At 47.7% G+C, this 17,825-nt stretch overlaps 1 protein-coding gene across 5 annotated transcripts in view; it reads right to left on the reverse strand.

Moving 5' to 3' along the window:
• ZNF618 (zinc finger protein 618) overlaps positions 1–17,825 on the reverse strand; it is a 160,335-nt gene that overhangs the window by 86,963 nt on the left and 55,547 nt on the right. For all 5 annotated transcript variants that reach the window (XM_074846613.1, XM_074846611.1, XM_074846610.1 and 2 more), the window contains exon 2: positions 7,484–7,527. In XM_074846613.1, the coding sequence (XP_074702714.1) occupies positions 7,484–7,527 (44 nt within the window). The remainder of the gene's footprint in view (positions 1–7,483; positions 7,528–17,825) is intronic.

A 17,825-nucleotide genomic window follows, 5' to 3' on the forward strand; every position in this document is an offset into this window, starting at 1 on the left:
CTGGGAACCTGTCCACATGTTGAAGCATGGATACTAGAGCAGGACAAAGGATGCCACCAGCATTCTTAGTAACACACACGGTGGCAGCACGTGCTGGTGCACGTGTCTGAAACCCAAATTTTCCACCAGGGGATTTCATTTCTCTTCACAATTACCACTTCCCAAGATGCCACTGTGTATTCTCAAAGTGTGGGTTTAACCTCTGAAAGCAAACGTTATAGGAAAAACCTGTTCACTCCTTTACTGAAGTTATTTTAGGGATTGGGAACTCCTTCCTCCATCAGTGGTAGAGGAGTGAAAATTTGCTAAAGAACAGAAGAAAAGAAAAAGCTGATCAGAGCTTCAGGGCTTCTTCCACATGCAACATGCTCTTGTGAACCTCATGATTTAAGGACTTCAAGGTCACTGCCACATTCCAAGTGCTACTTCAAATCTCTGTACTTGTTTTGTCCATGGTCCTAGGCTGTCTCCTTGGTTGGCTGGTTGGTTTTCTTCACAAGGCTGGTGGATCCACCCTTTGCCATATATGACTTTCTTGAACGCACTGGTCACTTGTAAGCTGACCAAAATAAGCTGAAGCTAACCAGGATGAATGTGCAACTCTCAAAGGCTGTGAGGCCCATGCTCGAGATCAAGCCATTAGACTTGGGGATATCACACTAATTGGGCATGTAAAGAAAATTTCTGAGGCAAGAGAAGCAGCCCAAAACCTTGTCCTTATCTGGGACACATTTAAGTTTTCTGCTTTCTGCCCCCAAAATAAACTGAAATCAGAGCATGAGACCACATCCTTCTGCAGGCAGAAGGATAACAGTAACTGCCATTTAGGTTTTCCTGGAAGAAATTTGCTCAATAAATACCAGTATTATTATGGAGTTCATAAATTTAGAAGGACCTAAAGCCTTTTCAGAAGAGAGATGCCTCAAGTAGGATCACTACCCGCCTCTAAGGGCAGCCAGCTCTTATAAACAAAAGCAACAGCTTACAAAATCCCCAAAATAAGTAACACAATGTTCAGTGGCAGCTTGTGGTGTGGTGTCAGTGCTAAAATCAAGGGAAAACAAACAAACAAAGCAGCATACCTAATTTTTCCAACTATCTTGGTCTACTAAAACACACAACCTTTGCTGACAACAAACACCGCTTCTGTAAGTGTAAGGGGAATTTAATTGTGCGTTCATTCCTCAGGGGATGCTTGGCAGCTCCAAATCTTTCAGAAAAGGTAAACTACAGGACCAAATCAGGCTGCCTCTCCTCTAGAAATTAAACATTAAAATACAAACCAGAACAATAGTCGAGAGCCACAAAGAATTCCTAAGGTATTAGCAAAACAAATTCCCTTCAGACCTTATTAGGAATATCTTGAGGATGGTTTGAAGAGGAAAGTCTAACCAAATACAAAAAAATTTTGGCTTATCCAAGAGAAAACAAACGCACACTGTTTGCCAAAAGCAAAAGAATTCAGTCAGATAAAAAATGCCACATACAAATGATGCAGGTTAAAAACTAAATTTAAGATGATAATGAAATAGCTGCCAGCATCTTTAAATTTTCAAGCATGGAAATGTCAACAAAAATATTCAGGGAAAAACAAAGAGAATAGATTAAGGGTTTATTCATATCGGTGAAAGAGCTCTATGTTGCTTGACTAAGAAATGACTGAGGGGGTGACAACTGTCTGCAAATGTCCACAGGTCTCCCAACACAGCCACGAGGAGCCTACGCTGGACCGTGCCACTGCCCCGCCGGCGGCAGCACAGCACGGCACGGCCGCAGGGTGAATGGGATAAAATGAGCAATGGGAAAAGACAGACAGAAAAGGAGACAGGACCTTGGGACTGGGAAAACTCTCCAGCTGGGGAGCAATACAAATGAGGTGGTAGATGTCCTGCTGCTGGAGATACACATGCACTTAACGTAAACAAGCTCTGAGGCTCTACACCGTTATCAGAACAACGCCAAGCTGGTCAGCAGCGGGGGTGGCCCAAGGAAAACGATTTCCTGGTAGCTCAGCTTTGCTGAAGACATTATAGCTACCACGTCTCAGTATTTTATGGCTTCAGACAAAGCTTCTCTACCTCACACCATCCGAAGCCCTCCGAGGCTCTGGCGTTTGGCAAACTGGTGTGCATTACACAGAAAATATGCCGGTCCCGTGGGAGCCAGGATGCGTCTGAGTGCTGTTGTCTCTTTGTACGTGTACATTTGACCTTCCTTCAGGTTTCAAGGAAACCTGCCTGGGTTGCCCACAGCTTCTGCACTTGGTCACAGAACTATCCGCTTCTCTTAAATTGGCTGGAGGGGACTTTTTGGGGGGAGGGGAGTTGTGCTGGTTGGTTTGTTTCCTTCTGTTTGAAGATGGCTGGTGAGAACCCTTCAGAGAGTACCACAGCTTATTCAGTACTTTGCCTAATTATTACTAATTTTCTCTTTCTGGCACAGGATGGGTCTGAAGCTCTTTACACCCTGGGACTGAAAATCCCACAGGCAGCCTTTTAAAGAAAGGGGAAACAATTATCATTTTGCTTCTTGGAAACACTCAGCCCTCAGCCTGTCCCTCCACAGGGTGTGGAGCCCTCTCCTGAGGTTCAGAGGACCACAACTTCCAGCTTGGGCACGGATGGAGGTTGTCCTCCCTGAAGGCTTGGGGACCTGGTGAGGACTGGTCAGCTGGAAGAGGAGCCTGCAGAAGAGCTGGTGCCATCCCAGGGCAGATCCGCCCCTGGGTTACAGGAGCTGCTAGGGAGGACGTGACTGCAAGGACAGAGCAGGCAATGTGGGGAGGAGAGGGAAAGATGCCACCAGTGAGGCTGGAGAAGGGTGAACTGAGAAGAGCAAAGTAGGTGCAAACACTTCTCAATACCTTCTCCTCCAGCTGGAAAGCCACATCTTCCAAGGTGGAGACTGAAACAACCAGACTACCTAAGCACCTGGTCTGGTGTAATGGAGAAAACTGCACCACGTCAGAGCTGGGAGACCTCCACGTCCCAGCCTGAAGCACCCTCTGGAAACGCTCCCGCCTGCACAGCGCTTTGCCTCCCTCCAGGCCAGCATCACAGAGCCCTTCTGCTGGAACCCATCTCCAAGACACCTCCCACCCTTTTCAGGACCTCTATCCCAGTGCTGCTAACGCTGCAATGAAGATGAGACCCATCTGGGACCTCACAGCCAGCTCCCAGCCCCAGAAGGTCTGGGATTTTACCTCTGTTTCGGGAGCGCTTTTCTGCACAGCTACATCTGTGCTGCGAGCGGGTTCCCCGGCTGGTGACAGCCCTGGTGCAGACGGGGGCTGAGCTTCCAGCTGGCTCCGTTCCCTCCGCAAACAGATGCAGTTCCTATATCAGGGTCTGATTTATTCAGCAGGAGTCTCGCACATTAAGTGTAGTTAAGTCTGAAAACAAATCTAATGACTTTAAAATAAATAGCCAACAGAGGACTTGAAACTAAAATTCTTCCTTCCTCTGACACCCACCATATAAACAATAATAATTATATAAAACCGTGTCTAACACATGACTACACAAGGCTCTGGTGACCAAGAAAAGCACACGCTGCTTGTCAGACATAATTGCACATTTGGTTTTTCAATTATTTCTTGTCAAGATCCAGAGCCCACCATCTGAACGCTGACATTAATTATTGGTAACTAGTTAGGTTTACAGTAGCGTTATGGAGACTCCCAACGATTACCCCGAGGTCTGCAGCTCCAGAAGCTGTTCCCACACTGCCCTCCGGTCCCTCCAAGCCCTCCAGGACTGTCACGCACACTCACACCAGTGAGTGACACCGAATCTGGTCCATCATGGGCAGAAGGGGATTCAGAAGAAGCTTCAAGAAACTCTGCAGCAGGCAGCAGCAGGGTAAGTGATGCCCTGGCAATGTGCCTCCTCCCCAGGAGCCCATGTCACCTACTGATGCCACCTCCCAGTTGAGTCCCTTCCGAGCCCCTTTCGAGCATCCGACTCTCAGCTAACTGCCCATCATGCAAGAAAACATCCTGCCTTTTATTGGCTTTTAATTTGCTGCCTTTTGATTTTGTTGACTGTCTCTTTTTTTTTCTTGCAAAAGGAAGGAAGAAGTCTCTGATCTACCTTTTCTGGAGCATTCAAAAACACGCACAGCTTTGTCATGTTGTCTCTTAGGGTGTCATCTTCTCCAAGGCAAACAGCAATCTCTCTCCTAGCTCCCTTAAAGGAAGGGGGTTTTATGCTCCTAATAATTCTATTCACTTTTTAAAATTTCCCATTAATAAGCATACAGTGAGGTGCAGGAACCACACAGAAGTTAAGAGGGTAGGAGAATAGTGAGGGCTTTCTGCCACCACTAATTCTCAGCAGCAAACAGCTGCAGGCGCTGAACCATGTTATTTCAAAGGCAGCAGACGGGCCTGATCAGAGCTGTGGGGGGATAACACCACAAAAACCCTGTGCCTTCAGAGCTTCAAACATTTACTTGAAACAGAATAAAATCAATTCAATACAATAAATAAATAATAATAGGATCAACCCAATACTATAGTCACCACATTAAGATTAAGCATACTGTAGTAAAAAAAACCCAAAAAACAGTTGCAGAAGATAAACTTGTCCTGGCAACCTTATTTTGCTTATATTTTTACTGATATAAATTAATTGTTAGAAGCTTCCTCGATAGCTCGCAATGAGAGTTTCAAGCAGCAACAACTTTGAAAAACATCTACCTTGTATCTCCAGCCACTAACGGCCTCACAGATTCAGTCAAAGCCACATTTCAACCTTCAGTCACTGACAGAGCTGTTTTGAAATATTCAATTTTTATTCCATTTTATTTTTTTTTAAACAGACTTGGTCATTTTCCCTTTTTTGACCATCTCTTGTTCAGTCAGGCAAATGCTGAAGTGGATTTTGCTTCCGCTTTTCTAAAAGAAATAATGGCCAGCCTCACACTCCTCTACGTACGTACAAAGGAACAGTGATAACGGAGGGAAGTTCTGCCACCCCGACGGGCGCTCGGGTGCCCACCCTTGGGAAGGCCATTGCTCACACCCAGGAGGATGCCCAGGCCCCAAGGGCACCTCCCACACCCGGGAAGGGAGGACACCCACAGGGGACACCCCGAAGGGTCAGCTCCCACGCGGACAACACGCTCACCGACCTGCTCTGCAAAACCCTCTGGCAGGAGCTACAAAATTGAATTAGAAGTCAGAATAAAGACTTCAGGGGAAGGAAACAATGCCCAGTTCCCATCCCCTCACTCCTCAGCCTATGGCCTTCCAGCGCTTCATTCAGGCCAATTCCCAGCGTCCCGAGAGCAAGCGCTGCTGGACCACACTGATGAGCCACCCCAAAAATGGGAAAAGAGAAATTTTCCTCTGGGTAAGAAACCCAATGCCGGTGCTGCTCCCCACTGCCAAAATCTGCCTGCCCAGCCTCCCACCCCTGCCGAGCCCAACCCAGCGGACACCCCAGAGGTGCTCAACGCCGGGCAGCGCCGCCGTACTGAAAAGCTGCCGGTAATGAGGGTATTTCCATCTGGAACATCGAGCAGCGGAGCTCAATGGGCTCGAGGGTGCCGGGCAGGGACCACGGCCGTCACAGCTGGGAGCACTCAGTGCACCTTCAGCAGCGGGAGGCGGGGGAGGACCCGCACCACAGCCTTTTGGAGATCAGAAGAACGCAGTGGGCTTTTAGCATGGAACGATGTGTTTCACCTGAGGGATAAAACTTCAGCAGCGCGTCCAAGTCTCCAGGGAGAGGAGGAGGGTGCTCCGGCATACGGTTAGCAGAGAGATGGTATCACTGGCAGCGCAAAGGGGAGGACATGAAATGCGGCTCGAGCTGGGAAGGCAGCAGGCAGCACCGGGGGAGCGTTGATGCTCGTTGCTTCGTTGCCAGGGGCTGTGGGTGGCCAGAGAAAAGCCTCGTGCCTCACTGGGGTCTGCCCCGGGCAGGGGAGCGGCACCGAGCCCTGCAGAGGCGACCAGCAAACCCTGACCGGGTGCACCCGCGGTGGCCTCGCCCCGCGCAGATCACGCCGATGTGGAGACAGTGGCTTCTGCCGCATGTCACAGCTTCACTGCTTGTGCCACTGCAGCGGTCGGGGCTGCCCACGCTGCTGTGCCCCCTCGCCGAGGAAGGGGCAGGTGAAGCTGATGGCGATGATGCCAGGACGCGGTGCAGCCCCCATACCACGCTGGCTTTTTTCCACGGCAGCCAAATTGGCTCTGGTGTTCTGTTGTCCATTGTCCCCATTCATGTTGATGTAACCCAAAAAAGTGCCTCAGGTGCTCAGTAGTCCCTCCCCGCAACAAGCTGTGCATCGTCTCACCATGTGGTGGCATCTCCCTGGCCTTCCTACCACCTTCTCCAACTCTCACGGATGTTTCCGTGCTCCACTGCAGCCCGCTCCCCTTCTCAGGCCACACACTCGCCTTCCTGGTGCATCTTCAGTGTTTCTCCCGTTTCCAGCCTGGCATCTCTGATCTCCTACGTCTCCACGTACTTTTACCACAAAATTTCTGAAACCTGGGAGGTGAGTTTGCCACTTTGTTTGTGATGGCAGGCAACCAGGAATTGGCTTTGAGCACGCTCAGGACCAGCTGAATCCTACTGTCACCAAAGACACACTTTGCTCTCGGCTCCCACCACCTCCCCAGTGCGGCTCTGCAGAGGAAACCCAGCTAAAAGGAATCTGTGCCTGGCCAAGGAAGGAAAGCTGCCCCTTCTTGCATGCTTTCACAGCTCTGGACTGACCCACCAGATAGAGATGGAGAGGAATTGAGAAGGAGCATCTCTAGTGCAGCCCAGCACGGTAAGATGCCCTACAGCATCAGCAGGAGGTGGAGAGACCACAGCACAGGGCAGACCCAACCTCAGCACGTCCCTCTCCTTTGTGGCAGGCCTTCCTCCTGCTGCTCATGCCGGGGCTGCGTGTCTCCTCCCCGCCCTGCGCAGCACACGCCAGCCGGGAGCTGCCGCACGCCCCGGGCACCCGGCCCACAGCCACGCACACCAGGGGTGGCAGCCAGCGGGACAGCTGGAGCAGAGTCCCCAGGTGGGACCTGACAGGGCCTGCACCCACCAGAGACACCCCTCAGGAGGATCAGAGGGGGCTGGGGTGCTGGGATACCCCTCTCCTCTCCTTCTGCGTGGGAGCAGGGGGGGTCCACACCCAACCACCGCAGCACAGCCCAAGAACCTCATCCTGCGACGGTCTTTGCACCCCGGCGTGGGCACCAGGCTGGGGGGGACTCAGCCACACCACCCCACTGCATGCAAATCACATCTCCTTCCAGCCCCCAAGGCCACAATGATCCTTCTTGCATCTATCTTTTTAGCAGAATCCAAAAATAGGTGTACGGACACTGTGCTCTAACGGCTCCCAGCTCAGCCCTCTCCTGGGGTCACCCTTCACCACCCGTCTCCGAGATGGAGAGCTGCAGCCGAGCAGAGCTGCATCTGCCCACCACGTCCCACCCAGCAGAGAAAACAAACCATCCACCTACCTGCTGGAAGAGCTCCTCCGCCCACTGCTGTTGCTCTCGTCGGCCTAAGGGGACAAAAGACATCAAAAAAAAAAGGCTGTTTAGGTTAAGAAAGGCAAGACCGCCCTCCAAACTCTTCCTGCTAGCACCCTGCACCCAAAACACCTGGGGTTCTTCCCTTCTGAGCGACACACACGGCCCGTGCTCGGTGTGGTGGGACGTGTCGTGCGCTGTAACCCAGGTTTGCAGGAGGCTGGGGCAGGATTTCAGTCACAGCCCCACCATGGAGGCGACTTTCTGAGTCGACACCCTCCAGTTGCTCTCGTGCAATTATTTCATTGCGCTTTATCAAAGTTCCAAGTAGCGATCCCCCCTATGCAAAAATGTACCATTTGCAGGAGGGAAATAAGGCAGAAATAGCCAAATTCAGGGCTGTATCCAAGCTGAGATGGCCTCGCTCCTGGATTAGAGGGGCAGGTCCAGCGCACCTCCCTTCGTTAGCGATGACTTGCCTAATTGAGCCCCTCTGGGCCCTCAGAAGGGGCTGAGCAGGGAGTAACCAGGGTCTCCTCCTTTTCACCTCCTTCCCCCCGGCTCTCTGATGAGAGGCTTCCTTGGAAAGACAATATTATTCCAAACCCAAAAATTTTATTTCTGAATTTGTGCAAACACAAGTTAAAAGATATTAGCTGCATTTCACATTTTGTGCAAATGGCAGAAACAGGCAATTCATGTGCAGCAGGATGGGGGCTAGCCAACGATTTCGATAAAATAAACCCTTTTTTAATTTAAATGCTAATGCACTGAATTAAAATTTAATAACTGAGGAAATTGAAAAGCCGAGCAGGAATATTGGAAATAAATCCAAGCAGAAACAGCTGAAATTAAAAATTCTAGAGAGTGGGAGGATAGCAGCTAAGCTGTCTTATATGATTACATTTTTTTTATTTTTTTTTTTTTTTAGAACGAAGGGGGGAAGGAAAAAAAAATCCTATCTTTGGCTGGCTGTAGGGCAGTAAATCGAGAGTGCTGTGATTTATTGCTCAATTTTCCTGAGGGAAAAAGGCTTTCTTTCATGCTGAAATATTTCATAAATTTCAAGCCAGCATAAATTCTTAATTTAAAAGTTATGGAGGTCACATTTAGTGCACTGGTGCAATTCTGAAATCTTAAAGGAATAGCAACCAAAAATTGCAATTTGATTTTTTTTAATTCTTCATGTGAAATTTTGTTCAAAGGGATTCTCCAAGTTACACAAAGCAGAAACACATCCTGGTTTCTGAAGGTTTAAGAAATACAGTGGAAATGAAGAGATAAAAATCTAATTCAATTACAAAAAGGTGGTATTACCACCATTATTATTATTATTATTATTATTATTATTATTATTATTATTATTATTATTATTGTTAGCCACTTGAGGAATTTCTGTTAAAAAATTTCCTCCCTCCATTGCCTGGGAAAAGCCAGAAGGGAGGAGCTGACAATGTAATTGCTTCTGTTAGATCTCCAATCTTTTGTGAGCACTGATATGTTCATTTGTTATACAGCTGTTCAGCTACAGAAAGGATGTCAGAGCACCCATAATTCAAAGCAATCAATCAAAAATTAATGATTTGTCATGCTTACACAATGAGGGAAAAAAAAAAGCTTTATGGGTTCCTGCAACTGGTAGATTGCTCAAACCTTCGGGGCATTTTCTAGAAGATTAGATCTGTGTGCATGAAAAAAAAAAAAAGAAAAAAAAGAGACTTAATATACATCCAGGGCAGAAACTTTGTGGGGTGCTGGGGCATCGGTGTTACCCGAAATCCCCTAGAGATGGGGTACACTACGATTCCCGTCCGCTTAAAGAGCTTTCTGCACAACCCAACCTCGCAAGTCACCCTGTGAGCCACATCCCCCAGTTGCAGAGAAATTGCCCAGGCTCCTGCAAATGTAATTCCACGTGAAAAAAAACTCGCTGAATATAAAGCCTGGACGAGTGCTCGGGAAACCCGCAAAATGCAGAAGCCAAAGCTAAAGGCACAGCCTCAACTTTGCCTTCACATCATCTGCAGGACCACTCCAGCTGCAACACTAAGCGTTATCTAAATACTCCCAAAAATTAAAATATTCCAGTTTGGGAAGCACGTAGCCAACCTCAACTTTGGCAAACTGTCTGAGATTGCAAAGTTATTCATCCTCCATGTAAGCAAGAATTTTTTAAAATATTAATTCACTTTGGGAACACATCGTGCAGGGATTGTGCTCCCAGTACGAAGCACATCCATGTCCTGATGCCGTGTTTTACTCCTGGTTACACACACGTGTTAGCTGGTGCCTCTGGTGTGATTTACCGCTCAACCTAACTCAAGTATCGCTCTGTGAAGGATCATGTATGTAATTCATTTTATGTTCCTTTTCATATTTGTATTTGGAGTTGAGCGAATGAATTGCTGGAAATAAATGACGTGGTGACTGCAGCCTCTGTGATTCTTGACCGTCACCAACCAACTGCACGGCACCTTCCAGGGCCAATACACAATTTTATTATTTACTTCCTTGCTTTCCTTCCCCATTTTGTGTGTGTCTGTCCTACCTGATTTCCCCTTTCTGTCTTTTTTTAGTATTATTTTTTATAATGCCATTTTTTTGCTTTTGACTTATTTTCCTGGACTCTCCTCTCTCAGGACATAGCACATACTAGTGCAAAGGACAAGACGTGCATGAAGAAAGGGAGGTGCAACAGTTTGACCCCACCAGCATTAGGGAGTGTCTTTATTTTAAAAGAGAAAAAGAAAAGAAGGAACCACAAGAGCTCTCAGTCTAGATGGTTTCACACAACCAAGATGCTCTTGGAGACGAGGCATCTCCTGGGCACTTCCCATGGGGGAAACAAGAAAATCCACCGATGGACATGGGCAGAGTTGCTGTGGTTGTTCTTGGGCTGTGCAAGCCTGCCGCTGACTTCTCAGTTTGGATCCATGAGACCTAAACAGCAAGTCAAGACTCAACGAAATCAGATCTAGCTGTCTTAAATGTTTCTGGATGCTTAAATCACAGAATCACAGAATCATTCAGGTTGGAAAAGCCCCTCGGGATCATCGAGTCCAACCCTCAGCCCGACTCTACAAAGTTCTCCCCTACACCACATCCCCCAACAGCTCATCCAAACGACCCTTAAACACACCCAGGGATGGTGACTCCACCCCCTCCCTGGGCAGCCTATTCCACTCTCTGACCACTCTTTCTGGGAAAAAGTTTTTCCTCATGTCCAGCCTGAACCTCCCCTGTTGCAGTTTAAAGCCGTTCCCTCTTGTTCTGTCACTAATTACCTGTGAGAAGAGACCAGCACCAACCTCTCTACAATGTCCTTTCAGGGAGCTGTAGAGAATGATGAGGTCTCCCCTAAGCCTTCTCTTCTTCAAATTAAACAGTCCCAGCTCCTTCAATCGCTCCTCGCAGGCCCATCCTCACCAAAGGGGCCACCAGGAGACACCTTCACACACTGCTCCAGTTTCCAAACATGTAGTTAACTGGCACATTTGCTGTGCCAGCAATTTGTCTTGGTTACAAACTCTTTAAGAACCACTTTGTTTAGTTCAGCACTTGTGCAGCACCAAGCACAGCGAATCCCAGCCCGTCCTACAGCTGAAAAATGATTTAATCATAAACCACCAGCAACCGCACTACCCGAGACCACAACGTGTCCAGCCTAAGCACAGGAAGAGAATTTCCTCCGATCATACATGGCATGCAAAGGTAAAAAAGCATAATAAAGAAGCATCATGGCGTTCTCCCCAAAGTTGGCAAGAAAACCACAATTGCAAGCTTAATAAAAAAGGAAGTATTTCAGCCAAGTGCATGTAAGTTGACCTACATAAGCCATTTGATGTGCCTCCACTCTCCATGGAGAGCCGGCAGGGCCATCACGGCGCGGTGGCCAGGACCCTGTGAGGTGGCTCTGACCTTCAGCAATCACAAAGCAAATCTCAAAAATAACCTTGACACCAAAGACCTACAGACTCGAACCGGCGGACGCAGGGCTGGTGGCAGCACTCATTGTGCTGCCCAAAGAACCAGCCATCGCCCCTGGCTGGACCCCCCTGGAGTAGCCTGGGCCACGGCCACCTCAACGTTCAGCAGAACTTCTCCACCCCGTGGTGGCACCACCCCGGCCTCCAGCCCTCCACCCCACCCGAAAGGCGACTCCTCCTCTCCCACTCTGCTCAGGGCTCACCTTCAGCACAGGGAAAAACTGGCACATATTTTAAAAAATCTGGCTGAAATAAGCTTTTTTCCTTTTATTTTGCCCATTTGGAATCAAATGTGAAGGGATGATGCCTTTTGCAGGCCGTGCTATTAATCCATTTAAAATAAAATGTTGCATTTAAATTCTAAGAAGTGGTACTCAAGGACTACAAATATCGTAAGCAAGTCGAAGCGGTGAATTGCTGGAAATCACCAGCAACCAGAATGTGCCAAAGTGGGTCACATCAGCTTTTGACAAACTAGTGTCTTTGGGAAGGACGAAGAGAAATCTCCTGCGCACCCATTTACCCAGGTAATTTAATTTGGTGACTTCTTCATTTATAATTGAAAAAGCAGAGGAGCAGAGTTTGCATCTGCCTGCCAGTCGGCAAGTAGGGAAGGACGGACACGGGGCTCTGAAACACAGGCTGGATAATTAGTCATACAATCTCTCATGTAAAATAATTTACAATTCAAAATATGATTCCCTAAAGCTGCTTTTGTACGTATTGGGTATATTTAAGGTAGTTTTGCTTAACTAACGCTAATAAATATCTTTTAAATTAAAATGCACAAAAGCAGAATCTGGTTTCTGGCCATATGCTCCTCAACTCAAGTTGTAAGCGAAAAGTAAATCATGTGCTAAATAAGAAATGTATCAGTCAACATCTCCTAACAGGATAAAGTGTCAAAAATTAGGAGTCCAAGCAGATGTATAACTGACCTGAGAAATCCATGTTTACAGAAAGGGCTACACTATATTGGGAAAAAAACCCCAACATTTTAACAGCTACTGCAAAACAAAAAAAAAACCCACAACCTAAAAACCATAAAAACATTAAATCAGATTTTGGAAGATTTAAGCACGGGCTTTCTGCCTGATCACTTAAATGATGATTAAAAAGAATTATTCAAATCACTTGGATTTGCATCCATGTACACCACGCTCAGATCTGCTCCCACGGGCGTGACGCCCAGCGCAGGACGGGGGTGCCAGGACCCCCCATCCGCAACTGCCAAACCTCTCCCCAGGCGGGAAAAGGTTTTAAATCCATTTATTTATTCGTACCCAGCCACGCCCCCACGATCTGCCTCCGAACTTCACCCCGGCTCTGCTGAGGGGAGATGTCCCTAATTCTGCCTGGGGTTTGCAGGAGGAGCAGAAGCTGCTCACTCCAGCTCCTCTCTCAGAGCAGGGAAAGCCAGCTTTACTCTCCAGATGTGTTGTAAAAGGGCTGAGTTGTTTGTTTTACCTGAGGAAAAAAAGAAAAAGAAAATCCAAACCCCACAACCTACTTTCCCCAAACGCTTTCCCAAAGACAGCTGAGTAATTTTCAGCGAAACACAAAACACACGTACACCTTACAAACAAGCCAGCAGCACCCAGCGTGGAAAATTTCACCCCAAATAATTAAAATTTGGCAACGGGAGAAGCAACTGAAAACAGGTCTCACAAAGGAATGCGCCATAAAAATAACTGCAGGCCTGCCTACCTGCGCTGTCTGTTATTATTAACTTCAGAGCAACAGAAAATGCAGGAAGTGCTTTTTTTTTTTTTTTCCTTTTTTTTTTAACAAAGGGCAAGACATTGGCAGTTTCCTATTTAATTTTCATTAAATAGCAAGGAAAAAAAAAGCCCCACATCGCACCGAAACATCTGCAGAGCACAAGGACCCATAAATACGCCTGTGCCCTGGTTTTTTTTGGATCTTTGCTTCCTCCTGCCAATACAGCGTATGTTAAGGAAACCCAGACTTTGGGATGGCACCGCAGTCCCCTACATCACCCCCACGATGTCCTTCTCACCCTGCCTCAAACTCAGCGATGTCCCCCGAAGTTTATAAAGAGCAATGTTGAGCCAAAGGGTGAGCTGAGCAGGACGCGTGCCCGGGTGCTTCCCAGAGCCAGGGCATCCCCTGCACAAAGGAAATGATCTCCAGCGCTTTAAGGCTGCTGTGGTTTGTCCCATCCTCATCCTTTGCCTCTGCAGTTCCATAAGGGCAGCCTCCAAAACAGATGAATTTTCCATCAGGGAGTAAGTAAGTTCCTTGGGCCGGAGGAATGTGCTGCCTATTTCCTCAGCTGCAGCTTCCCCTCAAGAAACAACCAAAATAAAAATAATTTTAAAAGTATCTGCAAGGAGGAAATCTGAGCTCTACCCAAGGCATCTTCTCCGGTCCCATGGCAGAGCTGAGCCCCAGGAGCGAGGATTCCCCCGTCCCACCATGCCCATCGCCAGGTCTGCAAACACCCCCCGTCCGGACTGTGGGGCAAAACTGCCAAGACACGGCTTGGGCATGCCAGCAGCAGCTTTAAAAAATAATAGCGTCAAAAATATTTGTGAGCACGTGGGGGAATTTTGCCCTTTTCCTCAGCTGCAGCCTTGCTGCAGGAAAAAACAGCGCGTGGATGGGCTGAGGTCAGTGCTTCTTCCTGCCGCAAGGGGGAAAACCCAACAGTAAAAAAAAGAATCTGAGATTTTTGAACCCTCTGAGATGAGAATAGTGGGAGTGTTTTCTGCTTGAGGTCATCAGGAGAAAAAGGCAGCGACTCCCTTCCCAGCCACAGAAGCGTGTGCAGCTCCCGCCCAGCCAGGGACGAGCTCTCCAGCCCGCGAGAAGGTGACGGAGGCGCAGAGGACGGGTATAAACCAAACCTGCCGGGGACACGCGCAGGTGATGCTCAACAACTCCACTGCCAGGGCGTGGTGACACCTGACACATGGTGGTACCAACAGCCCATGGACCACCCCCCAGTGTCAAGACCATCGGGTTCTAACACTGCGTACAGGAAAGTCTCCAGCAGGAGAGGAAGGTGCTCGTTTCTCCTGGATTTATGCATTACTTAAACCCAGCTTTACAAAGACTTATTTTAACACTGAAATTTCCCAGATTCACTCATGGGAAAGTGCCAAGGTGACTGTGACCTGCAGGGACACGACCTGTCCCCAGCACGCCCGTGTCAGACAGACAGAGCATCCCGATGCCTGGCGCTCAGGGACACAGGGAGCGCGTCATGCCCCACGCAGCTGCTCTTTGTTTGAGCAGAACAAAATTCATGAGGTTTATTGAGCAGTCACCTCACCCACACGAGCACCTCCACCACATTTACACAGGCACATGAACGCCTGTTGGAGACCGTGGCTCAGCCTAAAAAAAAATCAGAGCAGTTTCTAGATAGGAAAACAGCATCACCCAAGCTTGGCCAGGCCCCTGGCCACGTCCCCTTCTTGCTGGTGGCCAAAGAGGACGCATGTCAAGGAAGACCTTAAGCCAGCAAACACCATCACCAAGGGCAATAGAACTGCTGGATCACAGCGCTCAGGCAAGGACAGCCAGGACCTTCCACCATGAGAGAGCACGACAGCAGAGACGCTCTCGCCCCCCGTCCGGCCGTCCCGGGGGAAGCCAGGGGTCTCCTCCAGTCCCACCCATGGAGGTGTGGAGCGAATCCCCTCTCCCAGTGACCATCCCTGCGGTACCGGCGATAATTAACAGCTGATATTTCTCACTGCTCATCTTCTCGCAGGTTTCCAGTTGCCATGAAGCCACTAGGTGCCTCCCAAATACTAATTAGTAACAAACACTAATGATGAAACCAGCTAGGAGGTTGACCAGCCCAATGCAAAAGTCAGGCATGAGCACGGGATTTCACTGGAAAAGCCGAGACGGGAATGATCCTCTCTGCTCTTGTAGTTTCACGTCTGACTTCACCCAGGGGCCCTCTCTATGCTGATTTCAATTCTCTTTGTATTGGCAGGAGAACTATTTTTCTTTTAACTTTTTTTTTTTTTTTACGTTTGTTTTTTTCTCTTTGCTTGGTCTTGCACTCGGTGGGACTGGGTTTGCTCAAGCTTCAACTTCTCCCCAAACTTATCTGGGGCAGAGAAAGTTGCAGCATGAAGTTAAACTTTTAAGTAGGTAAATAATAATAATAAAAAATAATGATGAAAGTCTAGAAATTATTCTCATTCCGTTTCATTGTATGTACTTCTTGTCTACTGTTTATTATCTTCCCATTTTATAATCTTAATTTGGTAACTTGGCTGTGTTGCCTGCATCTGCCCAATTTCCGAGGTGTCTCAGTAACTCGGAACTACAAGTTCTTCTAAGAAGTTTCAAACTGAAAAGGTCAAATTCCTGCTGGAAAAGTCACACATGGGATTTTGCTAACCAGGAGAGCCATGCAAACACCAAAATCAGTGAGGCAGTGAAAAATCCCGTCACAAAATCACCACCAGCCTGACCAGGTGCTGAACCACACCAGTGCTTTTCCCTCTTGAAACGGAAAAAAATTGCCTTTGAAGGACTCCAGGTTTTCATGTCACCTACCATTCGCTTTGGCTCCCAATACTTTAGATAGTCGCAGACATGTTTAAGGGCTGTAAGCAGTTGTGTTTGAGTCAAGGGAATATACGTATGAGTAATTTTATGAACTTGCTGAAAGTACTGGCAGAATCTGTGCTTTGAATTTCAATTTTTCTCCCGTGGCAGCCCAGGGAAATTCAAGTAGCACATGCTAGCAGAAGTAGACTGAAGAAAGGGAACATTAAATAAATTTTAACCTAAAACTACAAATGTTCAAACAAGTTGTTAAAAAGCCTCAAGCTGACGTACCTTTTTTTTTTTTCCCCCCTAACAGTCATGAAATTAAAATTATGAATTAAATCAATGCAGCAAATTGGTCTGGATTTAAAGAGTTACTCCTTGATTATAAGCAACTGAAAAGTAATCAAAATATTTTTCCATCTCCTGTTGCTCAGTGCTCTCCTTACTCTGTGCTTTACGAGAAAAATAATCAAATTGAGGGAGAAGAGGAGAAAAGGCATTACTGATTATTTCTGAACTCTCATATTATAAAAGCTGGAAAATAAGAGTGACCGGGCAAAACAACAGAATTATCTGCATCAAGCAGTTGTTTACAGATGGTATGAGTTTCCCAGCAAAAGAAACAGCTGGAAATATTTTTAAAGAATAAATGTATATGGAATGAAACCTTGGGGGGGGGGGGGGGGGGGGGAGGAGGGGATTATTATTTTTTACTTGGGGGAAAAAAAAGGGGAGAAGGAGACATGCAATAGCATTTCAGAAATCCACCCATTTTTCCAGGTTTCCAATTTCACAGGAAGCTCTCAGGAAATCAATTTTTTAAAAAATCCCATTACAGGCACTTTTCCAAGTTGATAAAACAAACATATCTAACAAGCTACGAATGCACACGGAAAAAAAAAAAATTAAAATTAGACTTATTTATACATGGTTCACACACATTTTACTACAGAAGTGCTGTTAAACACAGTTTGTTCAGGCGTTTGTGAGCAGGCACATCTCCTGGCTGTGCGTAGGCAGGCCTTGCTTTGAAATGCTGCGAATGATGGGGCTGCGATAGCTTCCCACCGCAGGAGCTACCCCCACGGCAGGATCCGCCAGGAACCATCCACCTGCAGAGGTCCAGCCCTTCCCCGCTGGAGGCTGATGAGATGTGGTGGGAAAGACCTGAAAGTTGAGTTTAAGATGAACCACTCGCAAGCGGAGCAGGCTGGGAGCACGTGCACGAGCTCTCACCGCAGCTCAGCTAATGGGAGGCAACCTGAGAAATGATTTTATCTCCACTGCGCTTGGAAGAACTCAGCAGAAGTTGAACGGGAACAGTTTAATCTACCCCAAAATAAGCCTCTATGCAATCACAGAGCGGATGTTTGCAGTGGTTGGGAACGTGTGGCGAGGAACTCACCCTCCCAGGCAGTCCCAGAGTGGGGGGGGTGGTCCTAGAGCTCAGCGTGGTTTGGCCAAAGCGAAGACCAGCCAGGAGAACCTCAAGCTCTCAGACAGCAAGACGTCCAAATCCAAACACACGCGCAGGTGCAATGCTGCAACACGGACACTACGCAGGAGCATCTTCTGCCATCACTAGCCTGCACTCCTGATGCACGTCCAAGCAGAACAACTACCTGACAGCAAGACGGCCCACCAGATACGGGCCCACCTGTATCATGAGCTGTTGTAGATGCTCAAATCCTGCCCTCTGAGCATTAAAAAGGATGCTGGGAAAGAATTAGCTAAGCCTGTATCAAGAGGAAAAACCATCTCTGAACTCAGTATCTCCCATCTGCCCATGAAGCCTCAAAGTC

Source organism: Strix aluco, chromosome 20, assembly GCF_031877795.1.
Source record: "Strix aluco isolate bStrAlu1 chromosome 20, bStrAlu1.hap1, whole genome shotgun sequence".
Classification (NCBI taxonomy): domain Eukaryota; kingdom Metazoa; phylum Chordata; class Aves; order Strigiformes; family Strigidae; genus Strix; species Strix aluco.